General features: G+C 39.2%; 1 protein-coding gene across 1 annotated transcript in view; it reads left to right on the forward strand.

The window, feature by feature from the left end:
- Positions 1-22,409, forward strand: part of LOC108700184 (transmembrane 9 superfamily member 2) — a 39,040-nt gene that overhangs the window by 14,880 nt on the left and 1,751 nt on the right. Inside the window, exons 7-16 of the mRNA XM_018233135.2 lie at positions 752-863; positions 2,478-2,557; positions 3,289-3,397; positions 4,067-4,199; positions 5,410-5,529; positions 7,166-7,223; positions 8,292-8,451; positions 9,919-10,070; positions 20,571-20,682; positions 20,776-20,947. Coding sequence (XP_018088624.1) covers positions 752-863; positions 2,478-2,557; positions 3,289-3,397; positions 4,067-4,199; positions 5,410-5,529; positions 7,166-7,223; positions 8,292-8,451; positions 9,919-10,070; positions 20,571-20,682; positions 20,776-20,947 — 1,208 coding nt within the window. The remainder of the gene's footprint in view (positions 1-751; positions 864-2,477; positions 2,558-3,288; positions 3,398-4,066; positions 4,200-5,409; positions 5,530-7,165; positions 7,224-8,291; positions 8,452-9,918; positions 10,071-20,570; positions 20,683-20,775; positions 20,948-22,409) is intronic.

Below are 22,409 nucleotides of genomic sequence, written 5' to 3' on the forward strand. Positions count from 1 at the left end.
TTAGTGAGCACAAGTGTGTACAGGATGCTAAGGAGCCATATAAATAACAGATTCCCTATATTAGCTATTAAGGACAGGTCTGCATTGTACTTACCACTGCTGTGCTCAACACCTTGTACCAGATTTATAATCCACCATTTTTTGCTTTATCTGTGATTAATGAAAAGTAGCTTATCTTTAGTACTGGTGGGCCATGGCACTATATTGATTTTGAATTGACAACAGACATTGTGTTTTTTTTCCGTACCGATGAATCTCTTGTACATTTTTCAAAACCCGTGTGGAGAACACTTTCCTTTGCACCTAAATTTTGTATGCATTTTAATACAGTATATTGTTACCATGCTATAGTGAAAATGTGTTGTTTATTACAGTTTATAAAAATAAAAGTGGCCATAGACGCACAGATAATATTGTACAAAACAAATATTTGCATGATATTTGGTGCGTGTATGGTGGGAAAAGAGCCGACCAATATCGGTCGGCTAGTCGATCGGGCTGGACGGAAAATTTTGATCGGGTGCCTTTGAAGGCACCCAAACATCGGCCATTTTTAGTGCTGAATCGTCCCATACACTAGGGGGCAGATGTATTAAGGGTCGAATATCGAGGGTTAATTAACCCTCGATATTCGACTGCCAAATTAAAAATTAAAATTAAAAATTTTTGTACTGGATAAACAGATGCAAACTTTTTTTTAAACATTTTTTAAATTTAAATCTTTTTGTTTGTGTTCTTTTTGTTCCACTAGCTATAAACACCCTAGTAAAGATAATTTAAACTGTGAGGCTCATCCAATGGAAATCCCTCAAGAACTCACTAGTGAACTGGAAGTAATCTATTCATATTCAGTAACATTTCTGGTAAGTTTTTTTTATCATTACAAATTTGTTATCTGAGCAAGGCACTAAATGCCAATATTCATTGACTTGGCTGTAGATTGTATAGGCTAAGAATATGAAACCAAGTAATTTTCATACATTTTGTCTTCTAGAGGCTTACAAAAAAGTGCAAGTCTAAGAGCTATGTCACACATGACGCTTCATATTGCATTTTTATGAAATTGTACTTTAATGCTATATATTATTATTATTAACATGTATTTATATAGCGCCAACATATTGCGTAGCCAACACCTGTGGACAAATACGAACATTTGTATGTGCTTAAATGAGCCAGGCTGTTTTTTCTAAAGGACCAACTACAATAACAGTGGCTTAGTGAGGAGACTATGGGCCAGTGTAAAAACTGCACTTGGGCCCCCCCAGTCTGCCCCCCCCCACTCTGCCCCCCCCACTAGGACACATGCTCCGTACACTTTCTTACCTTTATTCTTGAAGCATTCGTAGCAAATCTGAAGGCACTGCTGGGGTGGGGGGCTGGGTGCAGTCATACCTGCTGCTACCCTGGTGGTTGGGCCGCAGTACAAGACAAATGTGACCCTAGGGTATTAAATAGTGGTATTGCAAAAATTCCACAATAATGGCATGTAATGACATGAAACCAAATTCTGGGTTAATTGCAGCAACCATCTTCACATACACTAAGTTTATATGCCACATATACCAACAATCAAGATGTTTTAATGATTTTGATGATTCTGTGAGTGAAAATCCACATTCTGCATTTTTTGGATGTTTATCATCATGTAAAATGTTACAATAAGCATATTACTGTGTTTTCTACAGTAATGTAAACTCAGATGTTGAACTAAAACCTGAAAATCCTTCATCAGCTATAGGGGCAGATTTACTAAAGGGCGAACAACTCTATTTTCTTTATTAAGGTTCCCTGGACTTGTGTAATGTAATGTATTTGCTGCAACATATACGTCCATTCAACTTTACATTTCCCGCCGTATGACAATTAGCCTGAGTGAAGACCTCTAACAAAGTTGCGCTAGGCAGAATTGAACGCTGGCGCATCTTTGCTTTGCTTGCATTGCTGAAGTAACGCTAGTGAAAAATCGCCAGCGTTCGGCGCCCTTGACGCAACTTCGCCAGTCAAGTGTTGGTAAATTTTTGCCGCTTAGTAAATTTACCCCATAGTTGTGAAGAGATTCTGTAAGATGTTTTGCAACTACTGAAACTCCATTTTCATTTGTCATTGAGCTACTATCCCCTTCCTCTCCTGGAAGTGAAGTCCATAGTTCGAAAACAGACCGTTGCACAGGATAATGTACTGCTTAAGTTCATAGTTTTTAACTTCTAGAACTATAGTTCACTGTTGTTGCAGCAATTTATCCTGCATACTGCAAATCCTTTAGAAATATATCAAAATGGATGATGTATGATGGGCTAGCTTCTGATCCAGTTTATTGTTTTTCACTCCAAAGTTACTGTACATACTTCTCTTTGTAATAGTGACATTTGGAGTGGTGATAAATATCTAAGGTTTCCATGTAACATTACACTGAAGGCTTAGATCTTTATCCAAATATTCTCTTTTATCAAATATGTTTACTTGTGTTTCTGTAGGAAAATACTACCATTAAATGGGCATCACGTTGGGATTATATTCTGGAATCTATGCCACACACAAACATACAGTGGTTCAGGTAAAATGGTGCTTAATTCTAAACATAATAGCAGAAAGTTCCCTTTAAAGTAAATTTCTTCTTAAATTTAAAGGGGTGGTTCACCTTTAAGTTAAACTTTAGTATGTTATAGAATGGTATATTCTAAACAACTTTCCAGTTGGTTTTCATTATTTATGTTTATTTATTTATTTCATTTTTATTTTTAAGTTATTTTTAAGTTAATTATTTGCCATCTTCTAATTCTATCACATTCAGGGGCGCTCTGCCAATGAGGCAAGCTGAGATGCTCGCCTCAGGCGGCAGCGCCAGAGAGCCGCTCCTGCACCTTTTTTTAAACCGGAAATTCGGCTGTACTATTGCGAGAGAGCGCAATTGCGCTCTCTGCACTAGTGTTTCTGCCTCCCCTCCGACAGATATGCATGGGATGAGCTCCGCCATTACCACATCGCTATCATTTGTCGCCTGATAAATTCTTTCCATCTTTCAAACAGGGGTTACTGACCCCACCTAAAATTTTCTGTAAGGCTAAAAAATATGCTACTTTTTGTTACTTGTCCTTCTATTAAGGCCCTCTCCTATTCATATTACAGTCTCTTATTCAAATCAATGCATTTTTGCTAGGCTAATTTAGACCCTTTTCTTACAATTTTTCTACAGCTTTATGCACATATAACAAAAACAATTTTCTCTGTTCTGACCATATTCCTGATCTAAATGCAGTGACACCTAATTATATTTTATTATTGCAGTATCATGAATTCCCTTGTAATTGTTCTCTTTCTGTCTGGCATGGTGGCTATGATTATGCTAAGAACTCTGTACAAGGATATTGCCAGATACAACCAAATTGAATCTTCTGTAAGTATATTTACAGCAGTGTTGTTTATATAACCAACTGGGGTAGCTGGGTTGGGACTGACCATTAGTCACTTGCATAGTGTTCTCGCTTTTGAAGCTTAGAGCTCATTTGAATTCCAAGGGCAAGTATTGCTTAGTAACAATTTACTTTTTCAATAAACATATAGGTTACTGCTCCTAGGCTAACTTTAGTGCCTTTTATTTCACATAGGGCATAGGCGTTAACCATTTTTATCACTTAGTTCAGGAGTGCCCATACTTTACTATTGCAAGGTCTACTTTTAGTGATCTTGTCCCATTATGATCTACATCCATAAAATATTGTTAGCATTCTAGAAAATATGATTTAGATATTGATTTATGAGAAAATGTATGTTGTTATATTTAACAAGCACACTATTTCTTAGGTTACTTTAGTATAATAAATATCTGAATGAAAAGCATGAAACAGGAGGGTGATTTAGCCAAGCTTCTCATAGTGTCTTGTGATCACCAGCTAAAGGTCTACTGATAGATCCCATCCTACCTTTTGGGAACCCCTGACCAGGCTATTAATCATGTTCTACATTAAGTTTTCTTAGGTGCCATTTGCTGCAATGCTGTTTACACTCCTTCTGTATACAATCATATGGGATATAAGTATCATTTTCTAATAATTAACACACACAGGAGGATGCCCAGGAAGAATTTGGTTGGAAACTGGTGCATGGAGATATATTTAGACCACCCAAAAAGGGAATGTTACTGTCTGTTTTCCTTGGACAAGGGACCCAGATTTTCATTATGATGTTTATTACATTATGTAAGTAACCGTGTCTTCCTAAACATAATACTGATGAGCACTTAATAATAATATGTGTGCTCTTGGGGCTTTCTTGGTCCTCTTTATACTCTCGAGAGCATTTATCATTCAGTATGGGTCTGATACTGTTTTAGGCAGTGAAACAAATGTAGAAGCACTCATGAATGAGCAGGGTGTTAAAGAAATTAGGTATTGAATGTAGAAACACATGCCACTACATTCTTGAAAGAAGATAATGTCAATACATGAAATGAGATATAGTAGGTCTGAAACTATAGAATAGCTGCTGCTTGTTAATATCTACAACAGGTGAATGAATAGTTACATGCTGTAGTGTTTATTCAATTTCTTCTTTACATTCTACAAACTACAACATATTTCTTACCTGCTTTATTTAAGAGAATGCCAGGTGGTATTGATCCAATAACTGCAGATAATTCTGACACCAGCTGATTGCTAGATAATGCTGTGAGTTGTATGGGAAGGAAAGTTGGTGCACTGTCGTAGTAATATGGAAAGTATATCATTTTCCATTGATATTATGCATTCCAGTTACTGATTTAGAAAATCTTTTTAGGACTTTTTTTTTCTCTTCTGAGCGATGCAAAGGTACTTCAGTTCTCAGATAGAATTAGTTAAATTGTTGTTAATTCTCCATAAAGCATAAGACATTTTCATTTTCAACCACATTCTTGGATTTCTGGATGAGGAAGTCCACTGTTCCATTAGGTTGTGTTACTAAGGATATCACAGGACACCTGTACGTGCACAAGTGCAGTGAGCAAAGCACAATGTAGGTTTAATTAGAAAAAATATTTTCTCAGTATAGCATCTGTTATTTTATGATAATTTACAATTTATGGGTTCCTCCAAGATACCCGGAGAGTCTAAAAGCCACAGAAAATCGACAGCAAGAGGAGCAGATAAGAAGTTATTTCATTAAAAACTATTTTATATGCATAACACACACAAATTATTAAATCGTTTTAATAAAATAACTTCTAAAAAATAACTATATGGTAAAAATTTTAAATATAATCAGCAGAATATAATAAGTATGTTATTTGCACCATTAGAATATTTATATTATGACTGTTTGTTTGACCATATATATAATTACATTTGAGTATCATCTGTTCGGTGCATCTGCTGTGTAATTGTACACTATTTTACATTTCTTAAAAATAATAATCTCTGTTTATCTCTCAAGTTCTTGCCTGTCTAGGGTTTTTGTCACCTGCTAATAGAGGCGCTCTAATGACCTGTTCTGTTGTGTTATGGGTTTTACTGGGAACTCCTGCTGGATATGTTTCTGCCAGGTTGTATAAAAGTAAGTCATCTGTTTCTGAATTGAAGGAAAGTTGTCATGGTTTAAAGGGTCACTAGTACAAACCAGTTTTGTTTATAACTGTTTGCATAGCTTACAAGAAATATTTATAGACAGTACATTATATAGTTAGTATTAATCCTATATATATGTGTGTAGTGTTGCCACCTTTCAAATCTGTAAAGTCCAGGCAGGAAAGTGGTGGAAAACATTGGGAGTGGCTGGGGTCAGGGGCCAGGTGGGTTACCTTTTTTTGTGGGTTGGTGGTAGCTGGGGCAGGGTTAGGACACCGTGAATAGTGATTGGCTGATGCCACACACAACGTTCTGTCTGAATTGCCTAATTTGGAAATCTGGACAGGAAGGTTTTAGGACAACCCTTCTGATGACTAGGCTTATCAACAATTAAATAATAAAAATATATCTGCAGTGAAAAATAGGCCCTACAGATGTGCTTCCACTGTTTAAAAGTTTATTTATGTGACTAGTATTTGTTTCTGAAGCAAACTCTGAAGCAAAAGTTAAAAATGTTTAATAAATGCTAGTTTTCTAAAATTATATTTTTCTTTGCTTTCTAAATCCCAATAATACAACTGTTAAGGCCACAAATGTGTGTCAGTTATCCAAAAGTCCAGCAATTGCAAATAACAATAAGTAGTGATCTCAGACGATTGACATCATTACCCTAAAGCAGTGCTGTCCAACATTTTTTCTCGTTGTGGACCAATTTACCATTATTTCACCTTTTTGGTTACTGGCTTTTTATACAGTGTCATACACAGGCCCGGATTTGTGGAAAGGCCACATAGGCCCGGGCCTAGGGTGGCAGGATTTTAGGGGGCGGCATGCTGCCCCACCACACCCACATTGGTTCAGAAACACTGGAGATGCACAGGAGATTCAATAGATATTTAAATTTCCCGTGCGCAAATCCCCATTGCCCTGGACCCGATGATGAAAAATTGCATGAATAAAGGGGAGAGGACAGTGGAGATGAACGGCAGTGGGCCTAGGGGCGCTCGCTATGTAAATCCGGCCCTGGTCATACAGCTGACCCGTGCCAGTTTGGACAGCTGTGCACTATTAAGATAGAGCTATAAAAGGATTTCTGGTAGGATCCTTGATATTTGTGGCAGAATACCCTGATATTGACAAGGCTAGAAAGCTTAGAGAGATGACTAATTTAAGGTTTGGAGATGGAATTTAGCAACTGACAGCAGATTATACCTTTCATTGGATAATTTAGTAGATTATAAAATGTGAGGTTACTAAAGTAAACTCTGATTGTCTGCCTAGCCTCAGTAATTAAATAAAACATATTATTTTCAACCACAACAAGCGAATAAATAAAAATGATAATTTGCCAATGACTTGGAAATACAGACACTTTAAACTTTTTCATCAACTGCATTATATGTATTATATCAGCTATAGCTGTCTAGGGACGTGACTGTGATAACTAGCATTATTATATCTAAAGTTTACCTTTTATAAGTTTGTGTGGTTGTTGTTGTTTTTTTTTTAATGCCACAGTTGCACAGGATCTAGTAACAATCACAGTAATAATGAATGACCTAGAAAACCAAGCTATTCCTGGAGACTAGTGTATTTCTGATATTGATCTGTAATTCCACTTGCAGCATTTGGTGGGGAGAAATGGAAAACAAATGTGTTAATGACAGCACTTCTATGTCCTGGGTAAGTATTTTCCATTTCACATATTTTGTGTTTAGCCTCATGTCATTTATTCTGTATTTGCATGTTCTTCCTACACCTAAAATGTTCTTCCCTGCTGCAAACAGTGTATGTACAGTATAGATCCCTAAAACAGTTTTGTAGAATACACTAAAAAAGTATAATGCTATTGTAAATCCAAAACTTAAATATAGTGTTGCAGTTTTTTTTTATATTTTGTTGTGTTACAACTGAGACATTTAACATTTCACTAGGATTTAATGTCCCTCATTTTCACAAAACAGCCAGTTATGTCAATGTGGAAAACACAGATCTGCAAATACAACATGAAGGGGCAGATTCACTAAAGGGCAAAGTTGCCATCGCTAAGAGGAGTAGAAGACAATTCGCTAGTGAAAAAGACCATCGCTAGCACAGTTTGCGCTCACCAGGTTCATTTTCGCTCAGGCCGACGATCATTACTCCGCAAATTCACTAAACTATTAGAGAACTTTACCTCTATCGCCAGAGTTTCCTTCCTTTTGTTTTAACATTTTTTTGAGGGTCATGCCACATTTGTTTTAGGGTGGGCATTAGAGGATCTCTTTTGCAACTTCGCATTTTAGTGAATTAGCGTAGTGGTCGCGAATTTGCACCTAACGTAGTGGCGCGAAGTGTGGCAGAGCCTTTGCATGCAAAAATTCACCCTTTAGTGAATCTGCCCCCGAAATGTCTTGATTGCATAAGTCTTTACTCTTTGCCCATATGGAGCAACCAATTGCTTTCAAAAGTCACATAATTAGGATTGTGAAGGGTGGAGTTTTGTAATATGTACTGTAAAAGGGGTTTAGAGAATGTGATGTGGTCTGAGATGAAATGGCAAGCTGTCATGAATCGCACCAGACACTATTCAACAACTTCTGTGATGTGATTATACGTTTTAGTCCTGAACAAAGTCTACATGCTAAGGTAGATATCCAGGTAGGTAAATAAGCATTGTCGATTTCTTCATTCTTTTTTATTTGCTAAGACTACACAATAAATAAGTTTTAAATATTGCTATCTTTTCTCTCTCTTTTTTTCTGATTATAGGATTATATTTGCTGATTTCTTTGTCATGAATATCATTTTGTGGGAGAAAGGCTCATCAGCAGCAATTCCTTTTGGCACATTAGTTGCAATCTTGGCTATGTGGTTTGGTATTTCTGTGCCTTTAACATTTCTTGGGGCTTACTTCGGATTTAAAGAAAGAGTATGTATTTCAACACCATTTTGAGTCTCTGTATTCATAAGTTGCTAAAATTCTGTAGGGGTAGATAAAGGCCCCCATAAAATGTGTAGAATATACTGTAACTATTTCACTTTGGTTGTTGGAGCATTCATCGTCTGCCTTCTGTGGTGTCATCTTCTACCCAAAAACCCACCACTTATGCATTTATAGCATTATAGAGCACAAACCGATGGTAACTTACAACAGTCTAGGGGACATGAGGCTGCTAATTGGTTTCTTGCAAGTACAGGGTGCATGTTCTTTTTGCCTGCTCCTAGATAGTGGTGGGATTATGGAGAAGAAGATGCTTACTGAACACAGCTCTTTTTTCTAACCCTCCACCTCTTCCATGTATTTTAAAATGTAATACAGATATAGCATCCATTATTCGGCATTCAATTATCCAGAAAGCTCCAAATTACACCACCCATAGGCTCCATTATAATCAAATAATTCAAAGTGTTAAAAATGATGTCCTTTTTTCCTTGTAGTAATGAAACTCTACCTTGTACTTGGTTCGAACTAGGATATAATTAATCATTATTGGATGCAAAACAATCCTATTGGGGAAACCCGAGGTCCAGAACATTCTGGATAACAGGTCCTATACCAGTATATTTCTTTCACATATGGGGTCTGGTTTGCCAATCCTCTATTATTTTATTATCTGCTTTTGCCACATTGAATAATGCACTGACCATGGTCTAGCTGCATATTTATTTAATTGGGATTGCTGTGCTGGTTAAGTTGGAACCATGCACTTACTGTGACTTGCTTGTGTGCCATTGGATCAGAGTGTTTAATTATGTTTGGTAAGTTATTTGTGATATTTTCATGTAGACCTATGAAACAGTGTAGGAGAGAGAAGAAAGGTTCACAGAACAAGCAAAATCAATTAGAAATATTATATGTCATATTAATACATATGTACACACAAACTATCTAACAATTCTTAACTGTTATTTAAATACAGTAAGGGACTTATGAGATCTACTTAATGGTGTTGGTCTTTAGTGTTTGTTGTTGGGATAACAGTATAAATTAAAAGTGAATAAAGTTAATAAACAGAAATATCTGAAATAGAGCAGTTAACATGGTAGAATATTTATGTTTGCATATTTTGGGGAAAGTGTAATAAAATTTGCAAAGAGAACAAATTTGCGCACAAATAAGAATAAAAATGTGCATGTCACAGTGTAATATTATTCACATGCTTGAAAGTGGCATAAACGTTTGGAGCAAACATAACTTTTTCATAAAGAAGTATTATTACAAACACAATTCACAATCAATATCCTACTGGCACGAGGGGAAAGTGTCTTCAAAGGCAGAATTGTTCACTTTGCAAACATTTATTCGCATTGTGAATGAACTGAAAACAATTGGTGTTAGTGACCAATATTACATTCCTCCATTTATCTTTATAACCATTTTCGGTTCTTTCTAAAGCCTACTGAACACCCAGTTCGTACAAATCAAATACCTCGGCAAATTCCAGCGCAATCGTTTTTTACTAAACCATTACCTGGGATCATCATGGGTGGAATCCTTCCATTTGGTTGCATTTTTATTCAGCTGTTTTTCATTCTAAATAGTATTTGGTAAGTTTGATTTTTTCCCTATGGTTTTTGCAATTTTGATGAGCCAAGTAGTATAATTTGAAATAGGATGATGTTGTGTTATGTGTTAAATATTCATTGTTCATCTGTGGTCTAAAAATAACCAGAAAGTTTATATGGAAAATCATATATTTGTTATTTATTAGAAAGAAAAATGGTGAGCACCAATAGTGCAGATTATAATACAATGAGATAAAAATGCACTTGCATAAAATGTACTCACAAAAGTGCATTTCACAATTGAAGGACCAGCACACCATTTCCGTGAACAATATATGTGTTTATTTAATGCCTATCCAACATTTCGGCCCACATTAGGGTCTTTCTCAAGGACCTTGAGAAAGGCCCTAATGTGGGCCGAAACGTTGGATAGGCATTAAATAAACACATTTATTGTTCACGGTAACATGTGCGCGTTACAATCCATGTGGTGGCCCTTAGTACAAAAAATGGAAATTTTCTATTTAGGAGTATCCAATGGCACCTTCTACTTGAAAAGTAATACCATGAATTCCAATACAAAGTTGTTGTGCATAAAAAAAGTGTTAACAGTAATTTAAATTCGCATTTTGTGAAACTGTTTTACAAATATTTTCTCCGCCATTTGGAGGGTTATTTATCAAAGTCCGAATTTATCTCAATATTTTCTGCTACAAACTCTGTTCAAATTCGCTCGGGTTTTTTACACTTATTTATTATTACATTTTCCAGAAAATTAACTTTTGCGAGAAAAAAATCTGATTTTTACTTTTTTTTTGATTTTTCATCTGAAAACTCAGATTTTTGCCGAAAAACTCCAAAAACTTTGGGGTATTGCATGAAACCCAGCGCAAATCAAAAAATCATTGGGACTTCTCCCATTGACTTATATGCACCCTTGACAGGTCTGAGATGCCGGATTTTCTGATTTGGACTTTTCCATCCTCTGGGTTTAATAAATTCCAGAATTTTTTGGGGGATTTTTGCATTTGGAGTTTAGTAAAGAACCCCCGTGGTGAAACGCAGAATGTGCACATAAATATGTGCAATTTGTGATTTTTTTTTTTGCCATATTTAAAAAGCTATTATGGACATTCGCAGTTTGAAGAAAAAAATTACACATTCTGTTTGCACGTTAAATAGACCACTCTTATCCAGCTTTATAAATATATGGGCTGGGCAAATATATTCACTGCACAAACCATTCTGCCCTGCACAAAGTTTAAAAATTTTCATTGGACTTCAATGTTAGCAACATTATAAAAGCAGACTCATTTACAAAATACATTATCAGGAATTAGAGATGTCGCGAACTGTTCGCCGGCGAACTTGTTCGCGCGAACATCGGGTGTTCGCGCTCGCCGGAAGTTCGCGAACGTCGCGCGACGTTCGCCATTTTGGGTTCGCCATTGTTGGCGCTTTTTTTTGCCCTCTCACCCCAGACCAGCAGGTACATGGCAGCCAATCAGGAAGCTCTCCCCTGGACCACTCCCCTTCCCTATAAAAACCGAAGCCCTGCAGCGTTTTTTCACTCTGCCTGTGTGTGCTGAAGAGATAGTGTAGGGAGAGAGCTGCTGCCTGTTAGTGATTTCAGGGACAGTTGAAAGTTTGCTGGCTAGTAATCGTTTTGATACTGCTCTGTTATTGGAGGGACAGAAGTCTGCAGGGGTTTGAGGGACATTTAAGCTTAGGTAGCTTTGCTGGCTAGTAATCTACCTTCTACTGCAGTGCTCTGTATGTAGCTGCAGTGGGCAGCTGTCCTGCTTCTGATCTCATCTGCTGACTGCTGCAATAACAGTAGTCCTTGTAAGGACTGCTTTTATTTATTTTTTTGTTGTTTTACTACTACTACTACTACTACTATAAGAGCCCAGTGCTATTAGTCTAGCAGTGTTGGGGAGTGGGACTGGTGTGCTAATCTGCTGCTCCTAGTAGTTCAGCAGCACCAACTTTAATTTTTTTTTTTAATATTCATTTTTTTTTATTTTACTTTTTTTTATTTTACTACCGCTGTAGTAGTGTATAAGTTGACCTTTTAGGCATTATTTGCCCTGTAGGCATTATTTGCACACTGTTTTCTTCAACCCGCCATCTAGCTGTGTGACCTTGTTCACATTCTGTCTAAATATCCATAATATTACCGTCTCCAGAAAAAACACCGGAGTGACTTTTTTCAAGCAGCCATAATATATTTTACGTAATCCGTATCCACCGCTGTAGTAGTGTATACGTTGACCTTGTAGGCATTATTTGCACACTGTTTTCTTCAACCCGCCATCTAGCTGTGTGACCTTGTTCACATTCTGTCTAAATATCCATAATATTACCGTCTCCAGAAAAAACACCGGAGTGACTTTTTTCAAGCAGCCATAATATATTTTACGTAATCCGTATCCACCGCTGTAGTAGTGTATACGTTGACCTTGTAGGCATTATTTGCACACTGTTTTCTTCAACCCGCCATCTAGCTGTGTGACCTTGTTCACATTCTGTCTAAATATCCATAATATTACCGTCTCCAGAAAAAACACCGGAGTGACTTTTTTCAAGCAGCCATAATATATTTTACGTAATCCGTATCCACCGCTGTAGTAGTGTATACGTTGACCTTGTAGGCATTATTTGCACACTGTTTTCTTCAACCCGCCATCTAGCTGTGTGACCTTGTTCACATTCTGTCTAAATATCCATAATATTACCGTCTCCAGAAAAAACACCGGAGTGACTTTTTTCAAGCAGCCATAATATATTTTACGTAATCCGTATCCACCGCTGTAGTAGTGTATACGTTGACCTTGTAGGCATTATTTGCACACTGTTTCTTCAACCCGCCATCTAGCTGTGTGACCTTGTTCACATTCTGTCTAAATATCCATAATATTACCGTCTCCAGAAAAAACACCGGAGTGACTTTTTTCAAGCAGCCATAATATATTTTACGTAATCCGTATCCACCGCTGTAGTAGTGTATACGTTGACCTTGTAGGCATTATTTGCACACTGTTTTCTTCAACCCGCCATCTAGCTGTGTGACATTGTTCACATTCTGTCTAAATATCCATAATATTACCGTCTCTAGAAAAACCACTTGAGTTACTTTTTTTCAAGCAGCATTCATATATTTTACGTAATCCGTATCCACCGCTGTAGTAGTGTATACGTTGACCTTGTAGGCATTATTTGCACACTGTTTTCTTCAACCCGCCATCTAGCTGTGTGACCTTGTTCACATTCTGTCTAAATATCCATAATATTATCGTCTCTAGAAAAACCACTTGAGTTACTTTTTTTCAAGCAGCATTCATATATTTTACGTAATCCGTATCCACCGCTGTAGTAGTGTATACGTTGACCTTGTAGGCATTATTTGCACACTGTTTTCTTCAACCCGCCATCTAGCTGTGTGACCTTGTTCACATTCTGTCTAAATATCCATAATATTACCGTCTCTAGAAAAACCACTTGAGTTACTTTTTTCAAGCAGCATTCATATATTTTACGTAATCCGTATCCACCGCTGTAGTAGTGTATACGTTGACCTTGTAGGCATTATTTGCACACTGTTTTCTTCAACCCGCCATCTAGCTGTGTGACATTGTTCACATTCTGTCTAAATATCCATAATATTACCGTCTCTAGAAAAACCACTTGAGTTACTTTTTTTCAAGCAGCATTCATATATTTTACGTAATCCGTATCCACCGCTGTAGTAGTGTATACGTTGACCTTGTAGGCATTATTTGCACACTGTTTTCTTCAACCCGCCATCTAGCTGTGTGTATTATCGTTTCCAGAAAAACCAACTGAGTTTTTGTTGTTGTTGTTGTTTTTTTAAAAATAATGCCAGGCAAAGGCAGGCCGCCACGCAGAGGCCGTGCTAGGGGCCGTGCTGCTATGCAATCCTGTGGCCCTAGCAAATTGCCCAGTTTTAAAAAGCCAATGACCCTGAACTCCCAAAATGCTGAAGAGGTAGTTGACTGGCTTACACAGCACACCCCATCCTCTACCGTTTCTAACTTTACCACAACATCCTCCTCATCCTCCACCACCGGTGCCCCTTCTTCACTGGGGTCAGAGGAGTTATTTTCCCATGAGTTTCTTGAACTGAGTAATGCGCAACCATTATTGCCAGAAGAAGATGAAGGAGATGAGGACCTTACACCAGATTTAATTCTGGCAGAGAACACGATAGAGATGGACATAATGAGTGATGAGGAGGAGGTCCCCGCTGCTGCTTCCTTCTGTGATGTGTCAGAAGAAATTGATGCATCTGAGGAGAATGATGATGAGGAGATTGATGTTTTGTGGGTGCCTAGTAGAAGAGAGCAAGAGGAGGGTAGTTCAGATGGAGAGACGGAGAGTCAGAGAGGCAGTAGGAGAATAAGACTTAGAAGAAGCAGGGAGGACAGCCCGCAGGGATCAGTAGGGCAACAACATGTATCGGCACCTGTGTTCAGCCGGCCAACGCACCCGCCATTGCCGCCATTGCCGCCAACTCCGCCAACTTCTACTGTTACTGCCAGATCGCACACTTCCAAAAAGTCAGCAGTGTGGGATTTTTTTAATGTGTGTGCCTCTGACAAAAGCATTGTAATTTGCAATGAGTGCAGTCAGAAACTGAGCCTTGGTAAGCCCAACAGCCACATAGGTACAACTTCTATGCGAAGGCACATGAGCGGCAAGCACAAAGCACTTTGGGAGCAACACCTCAAAGGCAACAGGCAAACTAAAAGCCACACTCCTTCTGGTCCAGCATCTTACTGCTCTACCTCTGCTCTCCTTGACCCGTCTGAACCACCCTCCACTCCGCCTTCCACCTTGACCACCTGTTCCCATTCCCAGTCATCTGCCACCAGCCAAGTTTCTGTGAAGGCCATGTTTGAGCGTAAGAAGCCAATGTCTGACTGTCACCCCCTTGCCCGGCGTCTGACAGCTGGCTTGTCTGCACTCTTAGCCCGCCAGCTTTTACCATACCAGCTGGTGGACTCTGAGGCCTTCCGCAAATTTGTAGCAATTGGGACACCGCAGTGGAAGGTACCCAGCCGCAATTTTTTTTCTAAAAAGGGAATACCACACCTGTACCAACATGTGCAGAGCCAAGTTACCGCATCTCTGTCACTTAGTGTTGGGCCAAAGGTCCATATGACTACTGACGCATGGTCCTCCAAGCATGGTCAGGGCAGGTATGTCACCTACACTGCCCACTGGGTGAACTTGGTAATGGCTGGGAAGCAGGGAATGGGTAGCTCAACAACAACAGTGGAGTTGGTGTCACCACCACGGATTGCACGCGGTTCTGCCACCACCTCTACTCCTCCATCGCTCTCTACCTCGTCTTCTTCTTCTTCTTACTCTGCTGCTGGGTCCTCCTTCTCCTCCTCCACACCTGTGCACCCCCAGCTCCCCCTAGGCTATTCGACGTGCCAGGTACGCCGTTGTCACGCTGTCTTGGGGATGACGTGCCTGGAAAGCAAAAACCATACCGGATCTGTACTCCTGTCATCTCTGCAGTCACAGGCCGATCGGTGGCTGACCCCACACCAACTGCAGATCGGAAAAGTGGTGTGTGACAATGGAAGCAATCTGTTGGCAGCGTTGAGACTAGGCAATTTAACACATGTGCCCTGCATGGCACATGTGTTAAATTTAATAGTCCAACGTTTTGTCTCCAAGTACCCAGGATTCCAGGACGTTCTCACCCAGTCCAGAAAGGTGTCGGCCCATTTCAGACGTTCCTACACAGCCATGGCACGCCTTGCTGACATTCAGCAGCGCTACAACATGCCAGTCAGGCGTTTGATTTCTGACAGCCAGACTCGCTGGAATTCAACGCTCCTTATGTTGGAACGTCTGCTGCAACAACAAAGGGCCGTCAACGAGTACCTTTTTGAACTGGGTGGTAGGACTGGATCTGCACAGCTGGGGATTTTTTCCCCCATTACTGGGTGCTTATGCGCGATGCCTGCAGGCTCATGCGACCTTTTGAAGAGGTGACAAATATGGTCAGTCGCACCGAAGGCACCATCAGCGACCTAATACCCTTCGCTTTCTTCCTGGAGCGTGCCGTGCGACGAGTGACAGATGAGGCTGTAGACCAGCGTGACGAGGAGCTGGAAGCGCACGATTTCTGGTCGGAATCACCAGAACGAACCCAGGCACCTGCTGCAACGCAGGGAGAGGTGCCAGAAGTGGAGTCAGAGGAGGAAGGTGGCTTTGTGGAGGAGGAGGAGGAGGACCAACAGGAGCAGGCTTCCCAGGGGGCTAGTGGTGACCTTTTGGGGACCCCTGGTCTTGTACGTGGCTGGGGGGAGGAGACCGTGGATGATGCAGTCCTTGATAATGAGGAAGCGGAGATGGATAGCTCTGCATCCAACCTTGTGAGAATGGGGTCTTTCATGCTGTCATGCCTGTTGAAGGACCCCCGTATCAAGAGGCTTAAGGAGAAGGACCTGTACTGGGTCGCAACGCTACTAGACCCTCGGTACAAGCATAAAGTGTCAGAAATGTTACCAACATACCACAAGTTCGAAAAGATGCGGCATTTACAAACCAGCCTGCAAAACATGTTGTACAATGCTTTTAAGGGTGATGTCACTTCAGGAACTCATCAACATTCCAGGGGCAGAGGTGCCAGTAATCCTGCCACGAGCACACCTGCAAGGACAAAGCCCTTTGGCCAGTCTGTAACGTCAGACATGCAAATGTTTTTCTGTCCAAGGCAGCGCCACAACCCTTCTGGATCCACCCTCAAAGAACGCCTCGACCGGCAGGTAGCGGACTACCTGGCATTAACTGCAGATATCGACACTCTGAGGAGCGATGAACCCCTGGACTACTGGGTGCGCAGGCTTGATCTGTGGCCAGAGCTGTCACAATTTGCCATGAACCTCTTGTCTTGCCCAGCCTCAAGTGTGCTCTCAGAAAGGACCTTCAGTGCAGCAGGAGGGATTGTAACTGAGAAGAGAACTCGCCTAGGTCACAAAAGTGTCGATTACCTGACCTTTATTAAAATGAATGAGGGGTGGATCTCGGAGGGTTACTGCACGCCGGAAGACTTGTTCTGACTTCTATGCAGCTGTCCTTCTCTTCAAGCCTCATGACTCCACACACAGCTGTCCTTTAGCGTCCTCCTCCTCCCTCCGCCACCGTTACAAACTAGGGTGCAAACCCTACTGGTTTAATTTTTTCTGGCCTCTGTGCTTCAGTGGCTGCAACCAAAAAAAACTGGGCAAACAATGTCTACAAGGTCAACGTATGGCAAAAAATGACTATTTTCAGCATTTATATGGCATATTTTTTCTGGCAACTGTGCTTCAGTGGCTGCATCCAAAAAAATGCATATTTTCTGCATTTATATGGCATAATTTTTCTGGCAACTGTGCTTCAGTGGCTGCGACCAAAAAAATGCATATTTTCTGCATTTATATGGCATAATTTTTCTGGCCTCTGTGCTTCAGTGGCTGCAACCAAAAAAATTTATATTTTCAGCATTTATATGGCATAATTTTTCTGGCCTCTGTGCTTCAGTGGCTGCAACCAAAAAAATTTATATTTTCAGCATTTATATGGCATAATTTTTCTGGCAACTGTGCTTCAGTGGCTGCGACCAAAAAAATTACTATTTTCAGCATTTATATGGCATATTTTTTCTGGCCTCTGTGCTTCAGTGGCTGCGGCCAAAAAAACTGGGCAAACAATGCCTACAAGGTCAACGACGTTGACCTTGTAGGCATTGTTTGCCCAGTTTTTTTGGCCGCAGCCACTGAAGCACAGAGGCCAGAAAAAATATGCCATATAAATGCTGAAAATAGTAATTTTTTGCCATACGTTGACTCAACGTATATGGCAAAAAATGACTATTTTCAGCATTTATATGGCATATTTTTTCTGGCAACTGTGCTTCAGTGGCTGCGACCAAAAAAATGCATATTTTCTGCATTTATATGGCATAATTTTTCTGGCCTCTGTGCTTCAGTGGCTGCAACCAAAAAAATTTATATTTTCAGCATTTATATGGCATAATTTTTCTGGCAACTGTGCTTCAGTGGCTGCGACCAAAAAAATGCATATTTTCTGCATTTATATGGCATAATTTTTCTGGCCTCTGTGCTTCAGTGGCTGCAACCAAAAAAATTTATATTTTCAGCATTTATATGGCATAATTTTTCTGGCAACTGTGCTTCAGTGGCTGCGTCCAAAAAAACTGGGCAAACAATGTCTACAAGGTCAACGTATGGCGAAAAATTACTATTTTCAGCATTTATATGGCATATTTTTTCTGGCAACTGTGCTTCAGTGGCTGCGTCCAAAAAAACTGGGCAAACAATGCCTACAAGGTCAACGTATGGCAGTTGTTTAAAGAGAACAGTAGATTACTAGCCAGCAAAGCTACCTAAGCTAAAATGTCCCTCAAATCCCTGCAGACTTCTGTCCCTCCAATACAGAGCAGTATCAAGCAGATTACTAGCCAGCAAGCTTACTATCATCTGTCCCTGAAATCACTAACAGCTCTCCCCCTACACTATCTCTTCCAAGCACACACAGGCAGATTTTTCAGATACATTTTTGCCCTTGATCCCCCTCTGGCATGCCACTGTCCAGGTCGTTGCACCCTTTAAACAACTTTAAAATCATTTTTCTGGCCAGAAATGTCTTTTCTAGATGTTAAAGTTCGCCTTCCCATTGAAGTCTATGGGGTTCGCGAACCGTTCGCGAACCGCTCGCATTTTTGCGCAAGTTCGCGAATATGTTCGCGAACTTTTTTTCCGACGTTCGCTACATCCCTATCAGGAATCTTCTAGGAGGTTACACTGGTATCAAAGGTAAACTATTGTTACATCTAGGCTGTGTATTTTGGGGCATCCCATCTAGTTTATCCTGGTGTGGCTCACTCATGTTATAGAGGCTTTTTCTCCTTTGTAGGGATGGGTTAGTTGGCAAGATATGGCTTTTCCAACTAACCCATCAGGATTTATTATAAATATTAAATATCCATTGACTTCAGAGCACACAGCTGCTCCAAAATTATGCAGTTGTATGGTTGATACTCAACAAAGATTGTTATCCAGCTAATATGGATTCCTGGGGCTCAGTGGCAGAACTACCGGGAGAGCAGGGGGTGCAATTGGACCAGGGCCCGCATCCCCTCAGGGCTCCCCGGCAGCTCGTGCAATGCTGATTCTGGGGGGAAAATCAGGTACGAAGAGGGCGGGGGGGCCGGCTGCACGTCCCGCACCCCTCTAGTTACGTTACTGCCTGGGCTTGCCTCTGTTTAGCTTCACCCTAAAATATAACCTTATGCAACTGTGGTCACACGTGTAGTGTTCTTTTTTGCACCTCTCTGCAGTCACATGTAAGAGCTGTCAATGTCCATTCATATTCCTCCTGCATTGCAGTGATATTAACAATGCATTAAACTTTACCTCCCATGCTACCAACTGTAGTCTACACTAAGGGGCAGATTTATCAAAGGTCGAGGTGAATTTTCAAATGAAAAAAATTTCGATTTTCAAGCTGTTTTTTGTGTACTTCGACTAGGGAATAGTCCAAATTCGATTCAAATTTGAAAAAATTAGAATATCAAAATTTATAAGGTACTGTCTCTTTAAGAATTCGACTTCGACCATTCGCCATCTAAAACCTGCCGAATTGTTGTTTTAGCCAGTATGGGGGACCTCCTAGAACCTATTTGGAGTCAATTAGTGGACTTTGGGAAAAACTTTGAATCATATTCCATCGAATGCGCTATTCCTTTGATTCTTACGATTCGAGTTTGGCCGAATACGGACTTATTCGATCGAAAACAGACCTATCTGACAAAAAAAAACTTTGACTTAATTTCGGTTGGTCTTTTTGAATTTGGATTTCGAAGTGTTTTTCAATTCGAAATCCGACCCTTGATAAATATGCCCCTAAGAGGCAGATTTATCAAGGGTCGAATTTCGAAGTAATGCGAGTTTTTTTGAACTCCCATAACTTCGAAATTCGAATAAAAAAAAAACCAACCGAAATTCATTAAAAAAATCGACGTTTTTGAATAAGTGAATAGGGTGAATAGGCTGTATTACATCGTTCGTGATCAAATTCGATCAAATTCAATTCAAAGTTTTTCAAAAAAAAAGTCCATTGACTCATATAGGTTCTAGGAGGTCCCCCATAGGCTAAAACAGCAATTCGGCAGGTTTTAGATAGCTAATGGTCGAAGTTTTAAAGAGACAGTACATGATAAATTTCGATATTTGAATTTTCGAATTTTTTTCAGATTATGAATCGAATTTGGACTATTCCCTAGTTGAAGTACACAAAAAATAGCTCGAAATTCGAATGCCACATTGATAAATCTGCCCCTTAACTTTCAAGTGTATTATGTGCTTATGGCATACAAGCTGTGCTTAGCGTAGGATGTTTTTTGTTTCTCTTTATAGGACAGTGCTTATTCCTTTACAAATTGCCACCTTGTCTTATTTCACAGTTAGTACTAATGTGTCATTTTTTGTTTTATAGGTCTCATCAAATGTACTATATGTTTGGCTTTCTGTTTCTGGTATTCATAATACTCCTGATTACTTGCTCAGAGGCTACCATCTTGCTGTGTTATTTTCATCTGTGTGCAGAGGTACTTACATTATGTGTAAATGGAGTTATAAAAGAGCTATAGGTAAACCTGCGTATTTATTTTTGACCCTACTGACTACACTTTCTATTGCAGGATTACCATTGGTGGTGGAGATCATTTTTAACAAGTGGCTTTACTGCAGTTTATCTTTTTATATATGCAGTTCATTATTTTTTCTCCAAACTGCAAATCACAGGAATTGCCAGCACTATTTTGTACTTTGGGTACACATTGATCATGTTCTTAATTTTTTTCCTATTTACAGGTAGGTGGCAATTAAAGCAAGTATTCCAAGAACTGTTTATGTGCTCTTTGCAAACACTTTATACCTGTATTTCTGCTTTTGCAACACGTTTGTTTGTGGCTCAGTAGTCCAAGCCAGTTATGTAAAAGGTATCCCACAGCATGTTTTCACATTATTATGCTGTAATGCCAGCAGGAACTGGGGACAGTTTATCATTTTGTCCTGCTTTTTTGATGATGTTTATATATTAAAAAGAATCCCATACATATTTTTAAGTAAGAACTATACAATATGAACTCTGCCTGTTAAAGAAATCCATGCCAATTTATACCTTGACACTAGTAATGGGTGAATAAATTCACAAAACTGCGGTGGAAATTCGCTGTGTCAAAAAAAATTGGCAGCGCGTCAGAATACTCGCCACTGACTTTAATGCATTTGTACAAAATAGGCGCGCGTATGAAAATTGTTGCGGTTGTCAAAATAACTTTGACGCCCAATGACTTCAATGCGCTTTGCTACATTTTCACCGCTTCGCGAATTTCGCAGTAAGTTTGCGAATTTTTGGGCAAAGTGAAACGGGACAAATTCACCCATCACTACTTGACACACAATCATGGGTACATGTGTGTTTCAGGGACTTGTGGCTAGGAAAGGCTTGTCCCCGGACATGCACCTGTGATTGCTAGCAATTTACATTCGAATAAATTGAAACTGAATTCCAGACACATTTCTTGTCTATCTACAAAGCTATGTAATCATCTTACTGACAAAAATGCCTAAAATCACTGCATGTGCTTTTGTTTGAACAATTTGCAGCAGAAAAATGTCAGAATGTCAAGAAACAGATTTTTATATATATATATATATATATATATATATATATATATATATATATATATATATATATATATATATATATATATATATATATATATATAATATATATATATATGTGGGTATATATAGATATATATATATCTATCTATCTATATATATCTATATATATAGATAGATATATAGATATATATATATATATAGATATATATATATATATATATATATATATATATATAGATCTATATATATATATATATATATATATATATATATATATATAGATATATATATATATATATAGATATATATATATATATATAGATTGCAGATAGAGGAACCAGGAAAGATTTTTGAGAATTTGAGCATCAGTGTGATTAATGTCACGCAAGGCACAGACTCAGCTTCTCTCCGGCTGCAAAGTAAAGATCGAGCATTGGCCTGTCATGGGGAGTCCATCACCTTCTCTCTGGCTGCAGGAAAAATGCAAGTTTAGAGAAACCAAAGCTGTAGTTTGTGTGACATTAAATTTACTGCTCTGGTGAAAGATAGAGTAAGCATGTGGTAGGTGAAGGATGCTGAAACATAGCTTGAATAAACCTAGGTACCTCTCTTGCTTGGAATTTCTGCTATGTAGGTTCTACGT

Source organism: Xenopus laevis, chromosome 8S (assembly GCF_017654675.1).
Source record: "Xenopus laevis strain J_2021 chromosome 8S, Xenopus_laevis_v10.1, whole genome shotgun sequence".
In the NCBI taxonomy this organism is placed as follows: Eukaryota; Metazoa; Chordata; class Amphibia; order Anura; family Pipidae; genus Xenopus; species Xenopus laevis.